The sequence below is a fragment of the Eutrigla gurnardus genome, assembly GCF_963514095.1.
Source record: "Eutrigla gurnardus genome assembly, chromosome: 20".
Classification (NCBI taxonomy): domain Eukaryota; kingdom Metazoa; phylum Chordata; class Actinopteri; order Perciformes; family Triglidae; genus Eutrigla; species Eutrigla gurnardus.
The window spans coordinates 4,814,764-4,841,794 of record NC_139931.1 but is presented as its reverse complement, the minus strand read 5'-3'; the positions used below and the strand labels follow the sequence as shown (position 1 = coordinate 4,841,794).

The following is a 27,031-nucleotide window of genomic DNA, read 5'->3' as shown; positions in this document are numbered from 1 at the left end:
TACTTCCCCTCGGAGTCGGAGCAAGAGTACAGACAGTCGCATTCCCCCAAAGCTTTCCCCTTGAATGCACAATTTATTTATTTTTTTTTCAAAAAGAGGCAAAGTGACCTGTTGATACATTTCTCATTCATCTTTATTCTCTTTTGCAGCAAATTTCAAGCATATCATATTGTGCACTGTGGCTACATCCATGGGTAGATTTGTGAATCAGGAGATAAATTCTCCGATTGTCTCCTTGTATGAAAGCTTTAATGATGTCTTAGTATGTCTGCACCCTTAAGACATCGAGCTGAACACCACCTTGATATTTGTCTTTCCCCACTAGCAGCCTTAGTTATCCGGCCCTGAATGACACAGATTGGATTAGCCATGCGCCAAATGTCACAGAGGAAGCCGGGGAGGGAGGGAGGGGGGGGCACAGAGTGAGGAATGAGAAAAGATAAGGTCTTTGTTGCTTTCTACCTTTCTTTTCATTAACACTAAAGAAACAATCTCTTTGCTCTATCAGGTAACGTGGGAGAGATGGATGCCCAGTGGCTGGTGAAGCCCAAAGAAATGTATTTTAAACAACAGCTCCCGAACAACCAAACTATTAAAGGAATATATTAGCAGTCAGCCTGTGTGTAGTTTCACACAGATTTAAACTAAATTCACCCAAAAGCCACAATCATGCATCTTGAGATCACATTATTTGATTGATTTCTGCAAATTATGACTTTCTTTGCAGATGACATCATGATTTACCATCAATTTATTTAAAACAAATAGCAGCTTTTACATGATGTTTTATGTACATTCACAGTAACTCCAGGATTCTAAATGAAAATCTATTCTTATAATGTAGTATCAGGATATAACATATTTCTACCCTGAAAATGTATCAGATGAGGCTTTTTCAAACCCCTACGTTAAGTGAATGATCTGTCATGTTTCAGGTGAAATGGAGGAACTAGAAGCCCAGTGGCTGACGGGAATTTGCCACAATGAGAAGAACGAGGTGATGTCCAGTCAGCTAGACGTGGACAACATGGCCGGTGTCTTCTACATGCTCGCCACCGCCATGGGGCTCTCCCTCATCACCTTTGTCTCTGAGCATCTCTTCTACTGGAGGCTTAGGTACTGCTTCACCGGAGTCTGCACCGGCACACCGGGTCTTCTTTTCTCCATCAGTCGGGTAAGTTCATTTTTTTTATTTTTATGTGTCACCTGGTGAAAAAAAGAAAAGAAAATCTGCAGAATTCAGAATTTGGCCCCGATAGTCAACAAACAGAAACAGGCCATGGAGTGAATGTGGGTGTTTGGCCGTGTGAATATCTGAGCCTAGGGTGGTCTGACTGGGTTAACAGTTGTCGCTGTTCAAGGCTATAAGGCGCAGCGAAGCACTGCAACTATACTGAGGGTTAATGCTGCATTATTGGGGTCAGGCCGGCCTATCTTGGTTCTATTTCCCATCAGCAAAGCGAGAGAGAAGAGCAAGAACGACACACGATGCAGAGAAAGAGAGCTAGTGCTAAACTAAGAAACCGAGAGAAACAAGTGAGGGAGGGGGGATGCACAAAGGAGGATAGGGATGAAGACGGGAGGGGGGGATCACGAGGCAGCCCTGGATATTGACAAAAATAGATCCTAATTGTGGCATGTTTTTTTGGGTGAAATCATGGCAACCCAGACTAAATCAATCTGTTCTCTTGTTCCGTTGTGAAAGGTCAGCGTTCTCCCTCGTTGTGCATGAGAACAGAAGACATGGACGTGCATCCCTAAAAGCACTGCAGTGTCTCTGCACTATTTTTGAGGCAGAGCGTGGCTCTTTCTTTCCTTTTTTTTCCAAAGTTAACAGAGGGGGGTAGCGAGGAGACCAAGAAACTTAGAGAAGATAGAATGAGGTTCTTGGAAAAAGACATTATTTCAAAGCCATTCTCCAGAGTGATTTAGGGCAAAATACATCCTTAATGGCCTATCTCGTGTTGATAAGCTTCACAAAATGTGTGCTGAACCAAAAAAAGCACTTTGAATTTGTTAATGTGATAAATGCTTTTGAGGGATGTATCAGCGAACTGTGAAGTCGTCTCATTTAGGGGGGAAATGCCTTTTTTCTGTTAACCGATGAGAGCTCTATGACATTCCATATATCCGGCTCTTGTTTGGCTGTTGGTCCATATAAAAAGGTTGCTTTATTAGCCTTCCTCACAGTTGTAGTCATGAAAATGTGTTCTGTTTACTGTTGTTTTTTCTAAAAAAAATCCTGTCACCTCTGGAGTGCCTCTAAGGAAGGCTCGTGGCAAAGAGATATGAGAGATATTTTCAGGTCGAGAGGATGGTCCACTTTTGCAAACAGTTAAGCAGTGCTAAATTGATGAAGCTGCAGAAAGACTTGTCTCATTGCAGTGCATCACATTTTGTCTATATATCCTCGAGCTACAGACTGCATTTAGCCTGGGTGGATAATTTTTTTTTTGAGCAATAACATTCTGTGTTTTGTTTTCTCTGTTTATGATTCATTCTGTATCCTTTGGACTTAAATGTGAACTATTTTTCCCGCACCATCCTCTTTAATCCATCTTACATGGTTGTTTAGAAGATTCATCTCTTAAAAAAGCTAATTCCCATCATTACCGAATGAGTAGTTTGATTATTCTTTTGATAAACTGAACAAATATGTTTTAGAGAAAATGAAAAAAGCTTAATTCAGTACTTTTTTATGTGTGCATTCATAATAAAAGACTATTGGTTCATTTGCAAACTCACAAACAACTTCATAAATTCAGTAAAATATACAGACCACAAACCTCTCTTCCATTTAATCCAATCCCCTTCTTCCACTCCTCTCTCACTCTCATTTCTGTCCTGATACCCTTCCTAATTTCTTATTGGACTTTCTCCCCTCCATTCTGCTTGCTGATCCATATGTCTCCATGCAGGGAATCTGGAGTTGCATCCACGGAGTCCACATTGACATGAAGAAGAAGTCGGATCTGGACTTTAGCCCCCAGGACAAAATGCTTAAGCTCATTAAATCAGCCAAGCAGATGACCAACATGTCAAACCTGGGCGGCTCTCACATGAACTCACCCAAACGCGAGTTCATGCACTCAGCTGGTCCCATGATCATGGACATGATGGCGGAGAAGGGCAACTTCATCTACGCTGACAACCGCAGCTATGCTCCCAAAGATATGATCTACGGAGACACGGGTGACCTGCAGTCTTATCTCGCCAACCGCCACAAAGACCATCTTAACAACTACATCTTCCAGGGGGGCCAGCATCCTCTGACCCTGAACGATGCCAATCCCAACACCGTAGAGGTGGCGGTGAGTGCCGACTCAGTCCAGTCCAACGCCAAGCCGCCCCGGACCCTGTGGAAGAAGTCAGTGGACACGCTTCGCTCGGTGCCTCCTGGGCCTCCTCCGATGCCCGACATGCTGATGCCGGACCCACGAATGTCGATGAAGACGCAGCGCTACCTCCCAGAGGACGCGGCCCACTCCGACATCTCCGACTGCTCCAGCAGGGCGGCCTCCTACAAGGACCCAGAAAACAACAAGCACCTGAAGCCCAAGGACAACTTAAAAAAAAGATCGGTGCCGTCGAAATACCCAAGGGACTGCAGTGAGGTGGAGCTGTCCTACTTAAAGACTAAGCAGGTCACCGGTGTACCCAACCAAACCGGGAGGGGAGGAGGAGGAGAGAAGATTTACACCATCGACTCAGACCGAGAGCTGAGCCTACACTCAGACCCAATTCACTACCGCGAGAGTCGCGGCCTCGCTGCGGACGATTTGGATTACCCCGAGATCTACTCCGACCACAGCGACAACTATCGGAAGTGCGAGCAGCCCATCATTCACCTGAACTCCTCGCCTTTGCATCACCCCGATTCCGATCTCCTGCCTGACCCGGCCTACTCTAAACACTACAGCCTGAAAGAGAAAAACGTTGCCATGTCCCCACATGAATCCATCGATCGCTACAAACAGACACACTGCCGTTCCTGCTTGTCCAAAGTGTCCCCCGGCTACCCAACAGCAGTGCCGTACACTCCCGCTGTACCCGCCGCAGCGTCTGCCACGCGCTCGCCCTATAACCGGTGTGAAGCGTGCCTCCACACGGCCAACCTGTATGACATTAGTGAGGACCAGCTCCTGGCAGACCCCTTGGTCAGTCCCACCATGCACCACCAACAGCAACAGCAGCCAGATGAAATGTTTGGTCTGTACTGGCCACAGACAGATGGGCCTCACGTTCAAAAGAGAAACCGCTTGAGGCTGAGTCGTCAGCACTCCTTTGACAACATCATGCTGGAAAAGCCCAAGGATGTAGACCCGGGCCGACCGGCGCGCAGCGTCAGCCTCAAGGAGAAGGATCGCTTCTTGGACTCCGCATCTGATTCGCACTACGCGAACCTCTTCGGCATGCGTCCCTACTCCGGCAGACTGTTTGGCACCGGGACCAAATCAATGCTGTTTAACCACAACCTAGAGGAGAGCAAGAGGAGCAAGTCTCTGTACCCGGCCCATGGCTCGGATAACCCTTTCCTCAGCCACTCACTGAGGGATGACACCAGCAGCAGACTGGCCCACGGGCGTAGTTCCTCTGATATTTACAAACAGCTGGCGGTGGCCTCGCCTGCAGCGGTCGTCGGAGCGCCCCCCATCAAAACACGCAACGACGCGAACAATCTCCGCTCTTCCGTCAAATCCACCACTTCATACTGCTCACGGGACGGGCGGATAGCCAATGACATGTACAATAAAGAGCATGTGATGCCTTACTCAGCCAATAAGACTAGTGCATACCCACCGGCCCCGCGTGGCGTTCTAAACTCAGCCCAGTTCAGCAATAGACGGGTGTATAAAAAAATCCCCAGTCTGGAGTCAGATGTTTAGTTGACATTACGATATAATGTGTTCTCTCCTCCTTACTGCGCTCTGGGTTTGTATTATAATTTATCAACTATGTTATCCACCAAGGGATGCCATAGCCACACTACTTTTTTCTTCTCTTTGACATTGTAATCCAAAAGAACTCGTGCCCATTTGGGTATGACAGTACTACTACTACTACTCTCTTTGCAGATGATATCACCGTTTTTGTCCATCCTCTGCCATGTACCAATGAGTTGGCTGCATGGCCGGCACGTGGCCATAAGGTATCCTGGTGTGGAGAGGGAGGGGAATCATTAACCCCAGGTTGGAAAAAAGTTAGAGGAATAGTCTAATTAGTGGAACGGAGAAGTTACAGTGAAGGAGGACTCCTACAGGCGTGATTGAAAAGGTGTGAGGAGGATAGGAAAAATTCTATGACTGGGGAATTGGAGGGATAGAGAGAGGAGATAACCTCTCTTTCAGCCCATTCCCCCACCTTTTTTCCTTTCCACCTCCACTGTCAAGCTTGCAGCTCACTAGTTGCCTGACAGAGAGGCCAGATGGGCACGTTTGATGTCGCGGCCAGACACGGAGGCGTCCCAGGAGGGCGGAGGCGTCACAGTTAGGTAGTCGGACGGTCTGCTGCTTGTTACTCTGACAAATATGGCCACCGAGACACCTGGCAGTGCAAGAGGAGAGAGAGGGAGAAAGGAGACGAGGGGGCTAAACGGCGCCGAGCAGAGTCTCCAGCAGTTCTTTGGCAAGTTATCGGTGTGCTTGGTTGGCTTTGGGTTCAAGCCCATGCTGAGGAACATGGTAGTGATGAGCAGCTGAGAGTAATGTAGGTGCTATCAATGAATAATGTTTACAGACTGATGGATAAAAAAAGACAAAATGACCGATGGAAGAGGACACACAAACGGGGAAACCTGAGGCGATTGATGGGCATTTCACTTATGGCTCTGCACATAGAAAAATAATTGCAAAGTATTGCTTTTTTATTCTAATAAACTATAAGATTTATTAGGGATTCTGGCATCCGGATCCCCCCTATGTAGGATTTTAGAGTTTGCTTATTTGGTAGCACAATAGCCATTAGTTTTAAAAACCTCTCTCCCACATTTGCTTTTGAAAAAGCGTAGCTTTCTGAAAAATACCATCAAGAGTAGTAGATTATTTTGCATGTGTTGATTTGTTTCTGTGTCGGAGAAGACAAAATACACACAAATACACTCTCAGACACATATTTACATGTTTTTGAAAAAGGGACTTTGTCTTGCCAGATGTGGTGGATGGATACTTGTACAATCGAAAAACCTTTATCCTTGACCTTTGTGCTGAGGGAATCAGTGTAAATCAGTGTCATCCTGCTGCAAAAGAGCAAGAAAAAAGGGGGAAAAGAGCAGAGAGGATCTCAACAAATAAGAAAAAGGATTTAAAAAATCACATGTGTGTCCGCCGCCACCTTGTCTGAGTTGGGTCAGGGATGGACGCTGATGTGGTTTTGTCCTTTGACCTCCCTGCCATTGACAAACAGGGTATTAGCTATAAAAAATAACACTGACATTTCCTTCCTTCTTTCCTCCTTCCTGCTTCCTTTCCTTGATCAACATGACACGTCACTAGAGTGTTGGATAACTATGTACTTCATTTCCTTCGTTTTTTTTTGTAAAAATTGAACTTTGGTTGGTTGGTTGGTAGATCCGGCAGTAGCAGTGCTATATCGTACCTAACCACCGGGGGTCGGGTTAACAATTATAGATCATCAACTACTGTTGATCCACAGTCAACCAGGGCTCTTGAGGATCTGAAGACTACTTGAGATCGATCCCTTGTTTACCTTCACGTTGTTTGGGTGGGGGTGGGGGTGTGGGCCGTGGTGGGCGGGGCCACATGAACCCGGGGAGGCTCCACTGTTATGTGCTCATCAATCATGTATCCATCTTTAGTGTGGAGTAAGTTGTGTGTGTGCATGGCAGAACTCGGGTAAGCTTGAAGTCTTAACCAGAACATTTGGTTCCTAAACTGATTGTTTATGCATTTTGTTTCTTTGTTTGTTAGTTTTTGATAATACTTAGCAGAAAAAGACTTGCACATGCACATTCTTCCATGTACACGCGTGCCCACGAAAACACCTTTTTTTTTTGTAGCATCACGCTGTACAAATTGTACAGTCAAAAGAAGAAAAGAAAAAAAAAAAATCATGTAACCATCTTAACTGACTGATTGATTTGCTTGATTGATTGGATTCACAATGCCAAATTGTATCAAATAAAATACCTCAGGATGATTCTGTGCGTTTTGGGGGGAAGCTTCGACCGTAGCAACGGAACAGGATGCGGTTGCGGATTCTTTCGTAGAAAAAAATAAATGTTTATAAAGAAAAAAAAACAAAAAAACAACCAAAACAACAACGTTATTTATAGCGGCCGCAAAGCAGAATCAAACTTTTTCTCCTTTTTGATGTTTACCAGTCCTAGGTCTTCCAGCTCGGCTCTTTGCCCGAGCTCATGCAATCCAAGTAAAAGAGAGACGAAGAGGAAGAGGAGGAGGGATGGTGGTGGGGGCGGGGCTTAGGTCGTTTTGCTCAGTGAGGGGTGCGTCGCACCTTCGACAGAATCCAGGATGTTACTTGAAAGTCCAAAATTCTGAAAAAGCTACCCTTATGTGGAATACTCAAGCAGGAATCTCTCTTTTCTCTCTGTGATTTTTAATGGCAGTCGACTGCATAAGCCAGTGTTTCAATTGAAGCTCCATCTTTAACAACCATGGTCATATCGCCCTTTTGTACTCTTGGAATACTGCAGTGAACCTCTCCTTGCTTCCCAAACGGCTTACCCAATGTTGACTGATGAGCAACATGTTATTTTTTTTATTTATTTTGCATCTTATCTGCATATTTATTATTATTATTATTATTATTATCATATTTATCTCCACATGCTGCTTGCGTGAGCTAACAAGTGAACAATATGCACATGTAAAAAAAGAAAATATCAAACGGCACCCTCGCTTTTTATGAACTCATGATGATTTGTTCTATTTGTTCTACTTTTACAGAACTGTCATATAAACTGATGGTGTTTTATGTTCAAACACACACAAACACACACACACATACACACACTCAGACACACCCTTGTGATGACAACCCTGCTCTTTTTAATGACAAAAATGTATTTTAATTACATTTAATGATAAATAATGAGGTGATGGCATGCAACCCCAGATGTAACAATTTTAATGTTTTATGTTTCTTTTTTTTGTTTGTTATTTTTGTTATGATGTTATGATCACTAATGCGTTGTAACCAGGTGTGAGTATATACATATTTGAGAGAAGAAAAAAAAATGATCTATGTTTAAAAACGATGAAGATGCTGCTGCTGTTTTTTGGGGGGGAGAAGGCGAGGACCTGACCCCCCCAGTGCAACTTCCCCATTGGCAGACGGGTCACTATCAGGCCACGTGTTTCCCAATGGGGCCAGGGGTCAGGGGTCAGGGCTTGGTTCGGTATGGCAGGACATCCTTGCTCTTCCTCCAATGGCAGGTGAGAATTACTGTATCACCAGCTCTGCTTCTCTCTCCCCTCTCCTTCACGTGTAGTCAGGACTTCAACTGTAAAGAAGACAAAAGAAAAAAAAGCAACCCTCTACTTTGAGTCTGCTATCCCTCCAAAGATACGAGACCTCTTTCTTTATGGTTTGCTGTAAGAATAGAGCTTTTTTTTTTTTTAAACTAATACTTCCTCAAAGACTTTTAAGGAACTATTTTGAATATACTTAGAAATGACACCTGTATACATCGCTTGTAAATTCATACTGGAATACATCATCATGGAGAATTATAAATGATAAAGAGTAAAAACAATATTTTTTGTGTGAATTTCACAGGAGCTCTTCTGTACAGTGGCACTGTTTCTCTCTCTGTCTTTCTATCTCTCTCTCTCTTTCTGTCTCTCTCTCTCTTTCTCTCTCTCTCTCTGTAGAGCGACTAGAATAAAACTTCACCATTCACAAGGTTTGCTGTCCTGTCAAAATTTAAAATATACATCACCAGGCTCCATGTCTGCCTCAACTCATAAGACGGTATCCACTTTTTTTCCCAGTTGATGCAGATGGATTATTTCACAGGGAATGAGAAAAAGTGCTGGCTGATTTTCCATTGACTCTATTATCTACTATTTTTTTGATATTGCTTTTATCCTCAGTTCACATCAATATACATTCAGTGGGATTTTTTTTATTATGAAGCACCAAAGAAGGGCCTAAATAACATTAAATCCTGCTCCTATAAACTGACCTAAAACTGTGTCTTTTAACCTATAAAAAGTATATTCTGACTATTTTATAAAGCATTTTAATAATAGCATTCTTGAACCCCTTTTCGGTGAAGTGGATTATAACTTTCAGGTATTTTATTTAATATTAATTATGCCTTTGATTTCCTCCCATAGAGATACATTTTAATATATATTTGCAGCGACCCTATTGCCAACATTTAATGCAATGCCATTGTTTCCATGGGAACTCTTCATTGATGGGACTTTCTTGAGTATTTGATCATTCAACGTAAATTCCTTTTGCCTCATCAGAAGTATACTTTCTTCACAAGACCCGAACAAAGACAAAGCTTTGTTTACGCCTCACTTTTAATAACCATCGCTGATATAACAGCTATTTAAACTCAGTCTGACTTCTTTATAATGCAGCTGACTTTTTAAATTTTTATTTTCGAGGTAACACTGGCAATCGTACCACAGATAACTGTGATGGGTTATTCTGGGAGCGTGTTGCCCCTGCAGAATCATTACAAAATCTATTCATAAAGATACATGAATGTCCTTCTGCTGCAATTATTATCTTTACAACCATTTTCATACCTCACTTAGACAGTTATTTTTAATGACCAATAACGGCGGAAACATTAACTTATAGTGTTCTTCGATTTCTCGGTGGAAATGCAAAATGGACAAAAAGTTCTCAGTCTCCTGTGTTTGTATGTTGTGAGTTGCATGTACAGGTACAGGTACAGGTGTGTGTGTGTGTGTGTGTGTGTGTGTGTGTGTGTGTGTGTGTGTGTGTGTGTGTGTGTGTGTAACCAAGCATCAAGAGGCCATTTACCATCTGCCACATTCCTTCTTTCCTCTCCTCATGCCTTACACCTCCATCTCTCCTTCTTTACATTCTATTCCATCTGTTTTCCTGCTTCCACTGCTTTCTTAAAAACACCTTTCTCTTCTTCTGTTATCACCCTTATTGCTCTCCGTTTTTCCTATTTTTACTGCTCTTTCCCATCCCTCCCTTTGCCCACTTCTCTTCTACTCTCTCTGAAATAAATATGAACCAACATAAAAAAAAGATCTCTAGTGGTTTGATGACTTCTCTTCTGCTCTGTGAGTTTGTCCATTTGTTGGCTGCTGTTAGTTGTTTAAAGGTCATTTCAGGAAAGTGCTGGTACTTTAGCGAAATGTGTGAAATTATGAAGACTTCTTAATTTGTACACCGAGACTGAGCTATTCTGCCGCCGTGTCAATTGAACCAGTGAATATTTAAAATGTAATTAGTCTGTGGATTTAAAAAAAAAAAAAAATGCATTTGCTGGACTGCAAAATCCTGCTTGTGCTAATACACATGCTGTTTCCTGTCCGACTGAATCTATAATGGTGGATACGTTGGTCGACAAAATGTTAAGCATCAATATAAGGTGTAACAAACTTAAAGGTTAAAACTAAAAGTAAATACAAAAAGACATTAAAAGACACACAATTCAATAGAAAATACACACAGCATGTGATGCTGACTGAATTTCTTCTATCCAGTGGATCTACCCTCAGCCCTACAGCCTTTGTTTCAGCTGTAATATCCTTGTGCGACAGAGGAGAGGGACAACCAGGGCTTACTCATCATCACTTTTTCGCTGATGTTCCAGTTCAGATATATGGAGCCACCCTGTGACGAGTGTGACACCACACTAGATCTGGTGGTCGATGGCGGCTGGAAGGTGGGCCGTTGTGTGAAAGACAGCCTGAGAGATAGCCCGAGGCACGGAGGAGGGGCAATAATTGAAATGGGGGGGAGGAGGGTGGGGTCATCCATCAGATCACACAGAGGCACCGGCAGTGTGATTCAAACGAGTGTGTGTGTGTGTGTGTGTGTGTGTGTGTGTGTGTGTCTCAGCCAGCTCAACAGAAAGTCGGTGGCAGATCGTTCTTCTTCTGCTGCGGAGTGGCGGATGGAAGAAAGAGAAGAGGGAGAAAAGAGCACTCGTTTATTATGTCATTTTCAATTCTTCCCTTTGGTCGTCATAACCCCCCCCCCCCTCCCCCCGTTCCTAGACTTTTTCGATCAAAAGGTGTTCTGTAGCGCATATATATCCAGTCAGCGGGAATCTTTAAACCCATCTTGGCTCTTCAAAAGACGCACACCGCCGAATCCTAATTATTCTCAACTACTTTAAAGGAGCGGCGAGGAAGAAATGGGTCTGATTATTAGGAGGAAATAGAGGGTTCAAAGTACTGTTGTTTAGCTCACTTTACCTTTATATCAATGGTCCGCTCACACAAAAGACCCTCGCCTTCAGAGGAGCCTTTGAAGGGTGAATGCCGTCACTCTTCTTTTAAAAATGGGACTGGTTAGTTCACCATGCGTGTATAAAAGCTGTTCAACTTTCTGCAAAATAGTGGCTGCTATAATGTGCATCTTATACTAATACAACACGCATGCCCATATTCTAATAGTTATGGTTTATAAGAATTTCTCCTGTCTCTACTGGCCCTCAGAGCTCTTCCTTGGATTCCAGTGTAAGTGAAAGGGGACTAAATTCACGGTCCTCCGGTGCAAAAAGCCATTTCAAAGTTGAATTAAAGCTAATATGAGGGTTGGAGTCTTCTAAGTGGGTATTTTCTGAAGTTTAGTATAAATCACTATATTTGTTATCGCAACTCAGCTGGGAAACTGGCTGATCCAACGGGGAGAATTTCACACCGAAACACTCATTTTGGAAATCAGAATGACAAAACCTCCTATTAGCTTCCGGTAAACCTCCCGAAGCATTTTTAAAAAGAGTGAAGCTGTGTATTTTGTCGTTTCTTGAATCCATTTTCCAATTTCTGTAGCTCGAAGCTACTCATACTTGTTACTACAGCTCATGTCAGCGTAGAGGCAACATTCACACAGACTTTATAAAAAGTAAATTGAAAAAAGGATTTTATAAGCTCTCCTCTAAAGTGTCAGAGGCATTTCTCAACTCATTTTAATTTCACAGGAATTTAATGAGGCTGTGGAGGTCTTAGCCCTTGTTAATATTGACCCGGCCTCACGGCCACTCTGCAGCTCTTTATTACTACACTCATAGCAGTCTGTGTTCTCAGCACGGTTAAATCCAGCTCCACTGTCTCGGGGAATTTATTTCAAGGTTGTGAACATCTTGCAGAATTGTTTTTGGGTTTATATAACAGCTGAATTTAAGCAGAGGCCATCCCCCCAAACAAATCAGTGAGAGGTGAAACTCATAAAAGAGCAATCACTGGACGTTGAGATGCTTCGCTGGCCCTGTGTGGGTCATGGGCGACCCTCCCGTGGCGACCATTGGCTGCCGAATGTTTTCATATAAGGACGATTATGGATTCTGTTGTATGATTTAGTAAAGAGATGATGACTGGGGATGAGAGACAGGTGGGAAAGAGAGATGGATGAATGGATGCAGGGTTCAGATGTTTTTGCGTTGTTAAGGTTAATGGATCTGCGATGTCACTCACTCACTCAGGATGGATGGATGGCGGCTCGTTGATGTCTGCTAATGGAGGAATGAAGGCAAATAAGAGGATCAAAGGGAATATGAGGGGCAAACGGGGCTGTCATACTGAAACTTGGTCAAAGTTACTGTGTGACACCTGGAGAGGAGGAGTGTGAAGACATGGTGGAGTGGAGGATGAAAATAGGATCTAAAGAAGGTATTTTAAAGGAACGATATTAATTAGAGGGAAGAAGAAACAAAACTCTGAAGTTGCAGTTCAGCCAATGACCCAAAAACACAAAGCCAATTATTTCACCTCAACATAAAAAGCTTCTCTTTGTGATTAAATTATGTCATTAATAGATATTAATGTTCCAGTGTTCCAACTCTCATATCATGTGAAGGTGAAGATGCTATTAGTGGACATATTAGTCCATTTGTTTTGGAGCATGTATGGTCGAGTCTGATGTCAGGGTTAATGGAGGTCATGAACTGAGACAGGTTGGATCTCATTTATATAGGTGTACACAATTACAAACTGTTTTATATGATAATAGATCAAAGTCAATACATTGTTAATGTCACATATTAGAACGCAACGGTTTAAATGTTTCATGTTTCGGGTTTGTGTGCGTGTGTGTGTGTGTGTCTTATGTAATCTGTCTTCCCACCGTCTCCAGCTGTAATGTCAGTAATAAAGTTAATTGGGTCTTTGGTCTCCACGGTACGACACGTTTTGTTGGCGTGTGTATGTGTGTGTGTCGGTGTTGGCTGGTTTGTCTGCTTTCAAATAATGCTGAGACTCTAATTCACCACAGGGGAAATCTTGATCGAGAAAGAAACAAAAAGCTTAGGTTGTGATTTGTGTCCTTATGAGAAGAGGTGTGTGTGTGCGTGTGTGTGTGTGTGTGTGTGTGTGTGTGTGTGTGTGTGTGTGTGTGTGTGTGTGTGTGTGTGTGTGTGTGTCTCAGTCTTTATGACATCTTTCAACAGGATGGATTTGCAAGGTATTAACTTAAACCAACTGTTAACATGCTAATTGTGTGTGTAATGAAGCCTTTCTTATTTTCTCTCACATAATGAAGAACACATACATTAAACACTCTCCTGCTGTACAGGATGCAGCTGACCTGCTGTGACATCCACTTTAAAGACACTCCAGAGTCATCAAACTGGGAGGGAAAACTCCCGTGTTTTCCTATTCTACTGAAGCCGTGACAATAATGTACTATTCTACTCTCTAATACTGTTTCAGTGGTAGTAAAGAATTACGTTTTCTTTTTTATTGCAGCTGACAAAGCTGATCTTGTACTCAACATGAATACTGCAGATACTCAAAAGTCTTAGCAGGAGGGGTTGGAAATCAATAAATGACAGTGTCATCAGCATAGAATAGAAACGCCAAGTTTGGAATATTCCGCTCAAGAATATTTAGATATAAGTGAATGTTAGAGAGCAAAGAACCAAACCTTGTGGTACCTCCTTGAGGACTAGCACTACTTCTAAGGTTCATTTCTGATAGCTTTGTGGTAAACCAAGGATTATCACACCCTTGATTCTAAATTTGCAAAAGGCTGCATGTTTGTTTGAGGACATTTTCATGTAAATAGTTCCAGGCTATGTCAATTTAGCCAAAAAGCAATTATATCCCAGTTAAAAATGGTACAGATTATGCAAGAAAGCCTACTCAGTTATTCAACAAAACATGGCTTACTTTTAGGGATCCTTGTATCTTGCAAGTTGTGAAAAAGTCCAATGACACAATATGAAAAACAGCAGACATTAGTTAACCCTGCAGGAAGAAGATAAGTTTCTTGCTTGCGCAGCATAAAACCATTGATTGGACTATGTTTTACAATTTGATGGTAACACTAATACCGGCTATAACTGGAGAATGTATTTATGCTTAATGATATATGCCAGCCGAGGATATTGAGCTTCTATTATTCTCACACTGCAATTTAAAAGTGGAGGCTCATTGTGTTTGTTCAGTAATTAATAAAAGCAATTACTCACTGAATGAGGCCGTATGCCTTCAGTCCGTGAATCTCAAGTGCCGCTGTTGTTTGAAGTATGACTGTGCTTCAGTTCTCATACGATGGTTAAGTAAGTACAGAAAAATTAAACATAGGAAGCTGATTGCCACAAACCAGGGATTGAATTTTGCTTCGTATGGGTGCAGTTTGTGAAACTCTGTAGCTTTGTGAAGGTTCCTGTCTTTGACAGGTGGAAACACCTGGAGGCCCAAAATGTCACTGCTTTAGAAGAATCCACTGCATCCCTTTATAATAATGAAAACAGTTGTCATTTCATTGTCCTTTTATGACAAATCTCAACCATTTGATGTGGGAGGATAACGTAGATTATGTATGTATCATTTACAGTAGTATATAGGTGTGCATGTATTTGAATACCTTTACTTATATACAGTCAAAAATAGTATGAAAAGTAAAAAGCACATAGTAATATAATTAAGGATATAAAATCATATTTAACAACGTGTAATATACATACTGTACACCACAAAGTTGGGCAAGAATATTTACTTTTACCTCCCAATTTGATGCACTATGATACTTGATTGCCAATATTTATGTGATGATGATGTGATGAAATCAAGAAACATGCTTTGTGCTTTACCCCTAATATATGCCATTTTTTTTACTTCTTTCTTAATATAACATTTAATCAAACAGTTAAGCTTTTTTTAAATATAAAACCAATTGTTGTTTTTCCCTTTTCCCTTGGATAATGAGCTAAGAATGTAGCATGTTTCTGTTAATTCACTTGGGATTTCTACCACAGTTTCTCTCCTTCATCATTAGGGTTTTCCTGCTTAAAAGGAATAAAATGGAATCCAGTTGTACAAAACGTTGAATTTGAGATGGTCTGGTTATGTAAGTCTATCACTTACATAAGCCCAGAACAGATAGCCCATGGCTGGGAATCTAACTGTTTGCTTAACAAAGTGATAACTCAAAAAAGTTGCCTCGTGAAATATATTCTCTGGCATGAAGCGATATGGACCACACGGGTCTTTTTCCCCCCCCGTATGTAGTCCATTATAAATTCCATCTCCCCTATCGTCCTTCTGGTGGGGTGATATTAGCCTGGGGAAGCATGTCCTGGTCGACAGGAGGCTTGTTCCCCACAGCAGCCACTGTGTCCACCGACAGCCATGTGTCCTGCTTTACGTGTCCTTGAGCAACATGCTGAAGTATCGCTATCTGCTCCACTTCTCGTGGATGAGAGCCTCGGCTAAATCACCAAACTTGTAAAAGCCAAAGTGAGTTTTTTGGGTGCATTCTTTTTCTACGTGTACTTTCTGGCAGACGAAATCTCTCACGCAGGCATAATGGATAGAGTTCTGCTCAACATAAAAATAATGAAGATGAGTTTTTTTCGTTTTTTTTGTTCTCTCTGCTGGGGATGAAGAGAACAGAGGGAGAAAAGAGCCCATGGGCAAAAGCAACAAAACATGCAACAACAGCCCGATGTAGGCGAGCATCTGTGTTTGTGCGTTACGTACACTTTGAAGGCAGATTATGAGTGAAGCTACTACAGCTGTGCCTATTACACATTACATGAAATGAAAGTTTTTGGGGGGTTTGTTCTTTCAACTCATCTGTCTTTTGCGTCGGAGCACGATTTAGCTCGGCCATCCTTTCTTATCCCAAACTTGACCTATCGGTGTTGTGCATCTCCATAAAGGGCCCCATAAATCATCGCAGGTGTCTGTAATGTGCCTGCAGGTAATTAATTGCTGTGGTCTTTGAGCCAAGCTGAGCTGAGTGCACAGGGAGGAGACAGGAGTAAAATACGCTGGCTCTTTGTTCCGTCTTTCCATGCCGCCATTGCTTTTCCATCCTTGATTTTCTGCCTATTTTGCCGTTTATTTGCTTGCTCTAATTTCCTATTGTACAGTTCCTTCTTCTTATTGTATAGAAACAATCACAATGATGTAATTCCCCTCAGGTTATCTAGCTATTACTCAACGCTTTAGTTTCCAGGGCAGAAGGGGAGGCAGTGTCTGTGCTCAATGACATTTCAGCAGGATGAATGGCCGCTGACACCGACACAGTCCGACAGCTCACTACACTCGGACCATTTCCCACTTAGAAGCTTGATTTAGGGCAACTAACAGAAACATTTGCTGCAGGTTAGCAGCCACGAGCAGAACAGGCGGATGTGTGGGTTGACTTTTCTGGCATGTTTGGATTGGAAGTTGTCCATTCCAGTTGTCAAGCCTGAAACGGAAATAGAGAGCTGAAGTGAAAACTGGAACATCTGAGTTCTGTTGGTATGAAAACCTCCTAAATGAAGCCAATAGCTAAAAATCTAGCCTTGGAACACAAACCCCCTCAATTTCATACAAACTACTGTTGATTGCCTGGTGCATGTTGGGCATCATCTACAGCATCAACATTAGCCAAAGTGTTAGCTAGCTTTCTTTTGAAACCTATAGGCTTTAAATGTAAAACCACGCCTCACAATGTAACTGATAGGATGGTATACAAATATAAATACAGAGGCTAACAGAGGCTAGCCGTGATGTCAGAACATTGACATTGAAATGTACATGATGTTACTGTGACTTTTAGCCAAGCTGTTCAACTGTGTAAGTGGTTGACTCGGCAGGAAGGCTCCGTGTGAATTCTCTCATAACTGTGCTTACATTACCTTTGTGTTGCCATCCCATCACTGCCCATGCAAATGGTGATAAACGAGCCTGCGAGGGGCTAAAGGCTAATTGTGCATCAGGCTAATCACAAACACAGCCTAATTACTTGTTGCTAAACTTCTAGCACATATGTTATCAGATCACTGAAGCTGTGTGTGTGTGTGTGTGTGTGTGTGTGTGTGTGTGTGTGTGTGTGTGTTGTGGGTGTGAATGGATGCAGTGCAGGTGTGCAGCTATGTGAGCACTCATGTTTGATTAAAAATATCTAGCTTGATTGCGGTATACCACAGGGAGACGGAGGTGTTAATTGGCTGCATGTGTGTGTTTGTTTCGGTGTGTTTGTGTGTGTTTTTGTTTCTGTGTGTGTGTGTGTGTGTGCGTGTGTGTGTTAAATGCTTCCACATGGAGAATCACAGTGCTTAAATAACCCAATCAAAGAACGCCTGCTGTGGATCAGTCTGCCTCGACAGGATGCCACATGCAACACACACACACACACACGCACACACGCACACACACGCCCACAAAACACACAAACAGCACAAATATAGTGCAGCAGCACAATGTAAATCATAAGTGTTTCTAGGAAACATATGGTATAGGCGTTTCATAATATTTCAATTTATAATAATATAGATGGTTTGCAACAGATTTCTCCCTCCCTCTCTCTCTCTCTCTCTCTCTCTCTCTCTCTCTCTCTCTCCCCCTCTCCCCCCCCTCTGTATTTGAGGTGGTTCAACCATAGCACCTACTCTCACCTGACCACGTTATAGCCAGTGACACAGAGGCAGATGAAGCAGGCAGTTGAGGCGATCGTGTGTGTGTGTGTGTGTGTGTGTGTGTGTGTCTGTCATATCCTTGCTGACGTAAGCAATTGTGATGTAGAATTATGTGAACAGACTTATTTGGGTATCTGGGACAGTCATTCAGATCTTTTGAAGACTTTGAAACACCATACACACACACACACACACACACACACACACACACACACACACACACAGACACACGCACACACACACCGCGCACACACACACACACACACCATCCAAATAATTAAATTGCCAAAAGGGGGCTGATATCCTTGCAAAATTAGCTTATCTAGTCTTTAATTATATAAAATATATTCTTGATGTTACGACTGATTGAAACAGTGCATTCATTTTAATTCATTTTTTTGACATTGCTGGTTCTGTTTATGACTTGAGTGAAATGAATGCATTTTAAAGGGCGCTCCCTTCATCCTGTGGATTATATCTTATTTTATATTTTCTCTCAATAACGTAAACGGTGTCAGCACAAAAAACATTTCCCGGTTTGTATAATATACTATTCCTCTGTCTATGTCATTTTCTTCACCGCTCTTCTCATGTTACACCCATTTTATCTTCTTTCCTTGAAGCTAATTTCATAACATCCCTCCTTACTATGTATCCACACACACACACACACACACACACACACACACACGTCAGCGTACTCCATGTAGAGTTATTAGCCCACATAAAAATGCTTAGCCGTGCTTGGCCAGCCCGTTATATAACACCATCATACTGCCCTAACTCCAGCTTGCCTCACTGTGATGGCACCCCTGGATGTGGATTTGTGTTTGTCTCTGTAGCATGCCTCTGGGAGTGTGTGTGTGTGTGTGTGTGTGTGTGTGTGTGTGTGTGTGTGTGTGTGTGTGTGTGTGTGTGTGTGTGTGTGTGTGTGTGTGTGTGTGTGTGCATCTACGCAGGGATTCTGCCATTGTGTAACTTTTCCCTCCATGTTTAATGTGTGTCATAGCCATATATAAATATGGAAATTAATAATAATAAAATATAATCTTTATAATGGTAATAATAATAATTAACTTAATTTGCACTTATATAAGATCAAATGCAACTCAAAGTTATTTACAAATAACAAAAAACAAGGTACAGGTGTTAAAACGGACACAAATAAGATATCAAGATAAATAAATGAATACAATCATACAAAATACGGATATATGTTATAGCACTAGTAGTAATACAAGTAAATACTGTTAACTGCTGATGACCTCTGACCCTAGCCAAGGTAATTTAATGTTGCCATAATTAATCAAATCCATGCCAACGCCACTGCAGCATAATGGTGTTCCTGATGAAAACAAGGGATTTTTAAATTCCTTTTTTTTTTAAGATACTGGAGGATTAGAGAATATTGAATGAGGAAGATGAACCAGTTATGCCACACATAATATCTACAAAAATGTGCATGAAAAGTATCTGTTTTTATTTTATTTTTTTAAAGCAGGGCCCCCGCCTGCAGGATGTGTCTCACTGCTTTAGCCTCCACCGTTGCCCACTCTCCTAAATAGATCAGGTACATGAATCCCATCTGACACAGGCGTAGAGAAAGGGATACAGGGGGGGAGAGAGAGCAGAACCATGAAAGTGAAATGAGCATCATGGAGCATCTTCTTTTGTCTTTCCTCTCCGTGCAGCTTTAGGAAGTGATTAAAGAGCACCGGAAGATTGATGAAAGGACATGAGCCACTTTTATGAGTGTATAGAAAGCTAATGCAAAATTAATGGGGATCCTCGGTAATGACTACCAATGAAGCCGGGATGAATCTTCACTACCTGTTAAAAATCTAATTTGCCTCCTCGTCGTATTTACAGTGGGATTAAAATGGAACGGAGACTGTTTAGGTAGCAGTGAAGAGATCGGGTCTGTGTGGAAAACAAGTGGAAAAAATCGGATTTGAGCAGTCGCTGCAAATCCTGCGAAGTGAAGAGATGAGTTCATTACAGAATCCCTCTGGCGTTTTTGGGACACGTCCAACACTCTCGCCTCCACGGATTTTTTTTACCTAAAAAAAAGTGCAAGTGGGTGAGAGACAGAACATAAATGTATATAAATGGTTATGTGCAAGGGAAAGGACGTCAGGACGGGTTTGCGTGGGAGAGTTGATGTTTGTTTGGGCGCTCACAAAAGTTGCATGTGTCAGTGTGTGAGCGATTGAAAAAAATATCATCGTCACAGCCGTTTTTCTCTCCTTGTGTCTCGGACCGGTGTTACCGAGCCATCACCCCCCATTACATCACTTCTTTTCCTCTGCATCTTCTTCACATTCCACCATCCCTCAAAACCCTGATACTTTTGAGGAATTATTCCCTGGCTTGAATGTTAATTTCTTCCCATGACTGACAGGTGATCAAGAAAACTTCAGTTCAACATAAAGTAGTACTGAGATAAAAACTGAAGAATAAAACAAAGTACCAATCACGCTGCCATGTGGAAGTGTTTTCTTAGTGTACAGGAGTAAATTGCTTCTTCTTCTGAGGAGGAAAATGAATCCTTTTAATCTGCAGCTACTATTACTTTTTTATTATCTCTTACTGTATCTCCCAATCGTCCATTAGTAGGAACTTGCTAAAGGACAGTTGGCACAAACTCATAAAATCCCTCGTATTATTAGCGTTTTCAACACTCCAATTAAATGCACGCTGTGAAATAATATTATTGCATTAAAAAGCAGGAGTCAAACGGTGGGGGAAGTGCTAAAAGAGAAATAGTGGAAAGAAGCAGGAAAGATATGAGAGAAAAGCCGTGGTACGGAGCTGGAGGTTTCATTTCAGTTTTGTTGCCACTACAGCTCTTAGACCTGAGCTTCCTCTGCTTTTCCACCTCCATATTAATATTGAGGGGACTTCTATGGACATGTTAACGATATTGGAAGGAAGATAAAAGGTAGAAATCAAGAACATTGGCATGTATGAGAGACTCGGTGGAAGGGTCCTGAAATATTGAAACATTCAATAAAGTCCTAATGTGAGGAGATATTTCCACTAACCCGCCTGCCTATCACTCTCACTTTACATTACCTCTTCCTGCTTGCTTTTTCCACTTTTCTTTATTTTTTTTCCCACCACCAGAGTTTGCACTATTTAACACAATTAGCCTTTTGAGCAGAAGTGTGTGAGAGAGAGGTCTAAAACATCTCCCTCAGCATTACAGCTCTATGACCCGGGGTCACCGCTCCATCCGCCAGTTACTAAATCAATGTGAAATTTCACCATTTATTATTCATCTACATCTGGGAGGCTGTGATCTGGCCGGGGTCAAAGGTCAATGCTTCAGCTGCTTATAGATTGTAGCAGCAGGGGGAAACAAATTAGACCACAGAATTCATGCGTGCCAGGAGCTACTGTGCTAAATCGTTCTAAAACATTTCGTCTGTCCGTTGACTGAGATCAAATGTTAAAATAAAAACGGTCTCAACGCTGACATTCATAAAAAAACAGCTTGTATCATACATCTCATTTCATGTAAAACAATTGGCTACCTGCTGCTAATCCATTTAACATAAGAAACGTCCAAAATGTCCATTTCAAAATAATGCAAGATCGAAAGAAAGCTTCTTTTTGGTGCAGATTGTCTCGTTTTAGCTCTAGAAAGTTAGTTTTTCAGCTCTAGAAAGTTAGATTCTCAGGGTCCGCTGAGAGATTTTGCGACTGACTGAACGAGTGAAACCACGTGGGACTGCTTTTCATGAAGCTTTCTCAGCTGGTTTCTGCTCCACTTTAGCACATTCCTCGTCCCCGTTCGCTCTCCGAGGAAGAGAAAAAAGGCCTTTCTGCTCCTCTGTGTGAGATCAATTCGTTGAAGGAAGGGAACAAGGTAATTAGAGGAGGCTTGGCTCCCTCAGCTGGGACGGTCCTGCCAACTTCTCCTTCTTTCGTCATTGCAAACGAGTCGCAAAAGTTTCGAGCAGTGTCAGCTAACTTATTACTTTTTAAAATTGTATAAGAGTATGACGCTGTTATTTATTCCATACACTTTAATTCAGCGTATGATGTTGCTCACAAAGATCCAGGTGGAAAGAGGAACAATTTCTGTCAAATCAGGAGGCGTTCTTGCATTTCTTTAAATGGCCAGCAGGGGGAAACACCACGATCTGTGTTTAGAATTTGTTTCAATTGGATCATATGATACTAATGCACAATATGTTAAACAAAAGTAATGTATAGGATGAGTGTTTCACATATGAATCGTTTCTTTTAAAACTGTATTAAAAGTATGCACTCATTTGGTTTTTATGTTTTCATTTTTATGTTATTTTACATTGCTCAGAAGTTGCAGTCTGTAATAACAACAACAGCTTCATAGACAAAAGGACTGTTTTCACGTGTTGTGTTTCATGTTCATGAGGGAGGGAAGCTCATACATTTATTATATGATACAACTGGATCAAGCACTAAAATAACCCAAAATTAAAGTTTAACTGCATGAAACGTTATTGAAATAAATAAATATATCTATGAAAAGAGTAACTGATGGAGCGAGAGAGAACAAAGCTTACCTATATGTTGGCTCAGTCCACGAAGCCTGTGTGAATGTCTGCCAATCAGCTACTTGTATGTGGGATTTGGACAGGAAATACAAAAATTAAAAAGGACTTTCATGCAAACCAATAATGCCTCATAAAGCTGTTTCTTGGCATCATTTTGTGTGAGGGATAATCGGCACACTCCCCCGTGATTGTATTATTCAATACATTAAATTCAAATAAATGGCTTCATACTTACAGTATATCACAGAGATTTGACATAAAGCAGTTTGTCCTACTAAGATATTACATTTTACTAAATTGTACATGTGTTTTCTTTCTCTGCAAGCTCAACATAGCCACTCGGACTAAAGCAGACATGCTGTTTACTCTATAGAACAGGCGAGCTGCACATTCCCTCATGTGCTAGACTAGCCAACGGCTAAACTTAGAGCAGGCAGGCTCGATACACATTCACAGTAAACACTGTTAGGATGTGAAACAATCTTCTATCCGATGACGTGTTGCCTTTAACCTGGCTCTGGGGACAGATCTGTTTAATGTGGGTTATGTATGTGTGCGTTTGTTAGCAGTGTCTGTGATCCGCCTTAACTTAAGAGCTGGAAAGAGGACGGGGTAAGCACATAGCCTGTAGCTACAGTATGTCAGCACTGATAACACCACAGAAGAAGAGAGAGAAACATACATACACAGATGCACACTCTGCAGGGCCCTGTGTGTGTGTGTGTGTGTGTGTGTGTGTGTGTGTGTGTGTGTTTGTGTGTTAGGGCTAGAAATAATCATGCCTCATACGGTTCAGCAGGAAGATGAGTGCTGACCCTGTTTCACCTGGCCGTCTCTCTTCAGCTTCCTCTCTCTCTCTCTCTCTCTCTCTCTCTCTCTCTCTCTCTCTCTCCCTGTCTGTCTCAGAAGAGCTTATGCAGGTCTTTTGTAACACTTGAGGGACACTTGCTCCTGGACCTCGGTCTGTCACTTAGCCAACACTTTGCTCCTCTGCTGAATTTTTTATCGGCAACAAATTTCTCTCTGAAAACAAAAAAATGCTGGCTCACACTTTTTTTTGCTAATATTTGGCACGTTGGATTTTCACAAGCAATCCGTGCCCACGCGTCCGTTTTACAGTGTGTGTGTGTGTGTGTGTGTGTGTGTGTCCTCTTTTTCATTTTCAGATTAAGAGCACATGCAGCGGCTAGTAGGAGTGACATTAGCCTTTTTGCCAAATGACATTCTTTCCTGTTGGATTAGTTAATTAATGTTATGGTTTCCCTCTTTCAGATACTTTAACTCTTGAAATGTTTCTTCTCTGTCGGGGGAAAAGTCTTCTTTCTGGGTTTTTTTAAAATAAAAACATGGTGGTCTTTGGAACTTTAACAAACAATGTCTTAACAAAGATGTGTAGATTATGGGATACTGAACATTTCAGACTTTGAAAGCTAACTCGATACCAGATTTTTAAACATTTTGAATCACAAGATGTCATTGTTAATTAAAACCTGCTATTGTAATACTTTTTTGACACAATTGTAAAAATACAAGTGTGACCAATTCTCTGTTTCTCTGAGTTGAAGGATACCTCATCTTCTCTTCCCCGAAAGTTATAAATCTTAAGATTTTCATGAAAGTAAATTCTGTTTAATTTATATTCGCTGTTTAGGAATATAAGTAACTCCTTTTCTATTTGTGTCACATCCAACCCTCCGTGTGACTAATAAAGCAAATTCCTCTTCCTCTTTCTCCAACTCCTCCTCCTTCACTCCTCTGGTTTAACATTCTCCTCCCTCTCCTACCGTTCCATTTCCATTCATCTTTCTGCCAATCTCTCACTCTGTTCGCCCTTTACACCTAGGGCTCCCAATATATGACAATACCCATGTCCTCTTCTCTTCCCTCACCTTTCTGACACTCCTACTGCTGTCACATTTCTATCCACTTCATCCCTTCGCCTTCACTTATCTTCCCTGTCCGTTGCCTCTCTCACTCCCCCAGTTTTTCTGATGTATGATTCATTGTTCCTGTACTGCGACTGAGACGTGAATACTTTATAAGAACCAAATATATTTTGTGGGAGGAAAAAAAACAGGGGGTGGGAATACAGGAGACTGAAGGAAGTGTTATCACGAAATGTGGAATGGTCATGGAGCAGATGTAGAGTGTGATTTGGCAGATTCATGTACAAATGAATCACTGACAGGTCAGATAGGGTATTTTCATCCCCATCTGTCAATCCAAACCACAGCGGAAGCAAAGAACCAAAGTGGATACACTAGATATCACATGGACAAATAATTAAAACTTCTGCAGTTCCTATAAAATTGATTTCCAAACAGTATAATTTAGGCAGAGATGTGTCATAAGAAGTTTTGTCTTGAAAAAAGTCATAGTAGGCTATAGTTTGTCGGAAAAAAGTCATGAAAAAAGTATAGTATAAAAAAGTGTAAAAAGTCATAGTTTAGTTACTATACTATGACTTTTTTTATTACTGTTTTCATTACTTTTTCGACATACTATACTATAGTATCGAAAAAAAGTGATGAAAAGTGATGGAAAAGTCATCGTATAGTTTGTCGAAAAAAGCGATGAAAAAAGTAAACGTATAGTTTGTCGAAAAAAGTGATGAAAAAAGTTCTATAGTTTGTTGAAAAAAGTGATAAAAAAGTAATTGCATAGTTTGTTGAAAAAAGTTATGAAAAAAGTCATCGTGTAGTTTGTCGAAAAAAGCGATGAAAAAAGTCATCGTTTAGTTTGTCGAAAAAAGCAATTAAAAAGAGTAATCATATTTAAATTCTCACAACTAACTTATAATTAATCATGTATTACGGTTATTTTTATCATCCTGTACTTTGGAAGTTTTCACTATTTTCAACATACTATACTATGACTTTTTTCGACATACTATACTATGACTTCATGAGGTTTTTTTCAAATGATGTTACGCATGCATTACTGTTATTTTTATCATCCTGTACTTTGGAAGTTTTCACTATTTTCAACATACTATACTATGACTTTTTTCAACATACTATACTATGACTTTTTTCAACATACTACACTATGACTTTTTTCATCATACTATACTATGACTTTTTTCAACATACTATACTATGACTTTTTTCAACATACTACACTATGACTTTTTTCATCATACTATACTATGACTTTTTTCATCATACTATACTATGACTTTTTTCATCATACTATACTATGACTATTTTCAACATACTATACTATGACTTTTTTCAACATACTACACTATGACTTTTTTCATCATACTATACTATGACTTTTTTCAACATACTATACTATGACTTTTTTCATCATACTATACTATGACTTTTTTCATCATACTATACTATGACTATTTTCATCATACTATACTATGACTTTTTTCATCATACTATACTATGACTTTTTTCATTACTGTTTTCATTACTTTTTCGACATACTATACTATAGTATTGAAAAAAAGTGATGAAAAGTGATGGAAAAGTCATCGTATAGTTTGTCGAAAAAAGTGATGGAAAAAGTCATCGTTTAGTTTGTCGAAAAAAGTGATGGAAAAAAAGTTCTATAGTTTGTGGAAAAAAGTGATGAAAAAAGTAAATGTATAGTCCGTCGAAAAAAGTTATGAAAAAAAGTTCTATAGTTTGTCGAAAAAAGTGATAAAAAAAGTCATTGCATAGTTTGTCGAAAAAAAATGATGAAAAGTGATGAAAAAAAGTAATCATATAGTTTGTCGAAAAAAGCGATGAAAAAAGTCATCCTTTAGTTTGTCGAAAAAAGCAATGAAAAAAAGTAATCATATTTAAATTCTCACAACTAACTTATAATTAATCATGCATTACGGTTATTTTTATCATCCTGTACTTTGGAAGTTTTCACTATTTTCAACATACTATACTATGACTTTTTTCAACATACTATACTATGAGTTCATGAGGTTTTTTTCAAAAGATGTTAAGCATGTGGTTTAGCTCAGTCAGTAGAGCAGGTCTCTCTTAGACCAAATGATCACTGGTTCAATTCCCAGGTCAAACTCTCCTATGTAAAGTAAATGTATAGTTTGTCGAAAAAAGTCATCGCATAGTTTGTCGAAAAAAGTTATCATATAGTTTGTCGAAAAAAGTGATTAACAAAAGTCATCGTTTAGTTTGTCGAAAAAATTGATGAAAAAAGTAAACGTATAGTTTGTCGAGAAAAGTGATAAAAAAAAAGTTCTATAGTTTGTTGAAAAAAGTGATAAAAAAGTAATTGCATAGTTTGTTGAAAAAAGTTATGAAAAAAGTAATTGTGTAGTTTGTCTAAAAAAGTTATGAAAAAAGTAATTGTGTAGTTTGTCTAAAAAAGTGATGAAAAGTGATGAAAAAAAGTAATCATTTAGTTTGTCGAAAAAAGCGATGAAAAACAGTAATCATATTTAAATTCTCACAAC

At 40.6% G+C, this 27,031-nt stretch overlaps 1 protein-coding gene across 1 annotated transcript in view; it reads left to right on the top strand.

The window, feature by feature from the left end:
* Positions 1 to 8,885, top strand: part of grin2aa (glutamate receptor, ionotropic, N-methyl D-aspartate 2A, a) — a 126,902-nt gene extending 118,017 nt beyond the window's left edge. The window contains exons 14-15 of the mRNA XM_084037259.1: positions 936 to 1,174; positions 2,919 to 8,885. Of these exons, the coding sequence (XP_083893385.1) occupies positions 936 to 1,174; positions 2,919 to 4,886 (2,207 nt within the window). The 3' untranslated portion in view covers positions 4,887 to 8,885. The remainder of the gene's footprint in view (positions 1 to 935; positions 1,175 to 2,918) is intronic.
* The last annotated feature ends 18,146 nt before the right edge of the window (positions 8,886 to 27,031 follow it).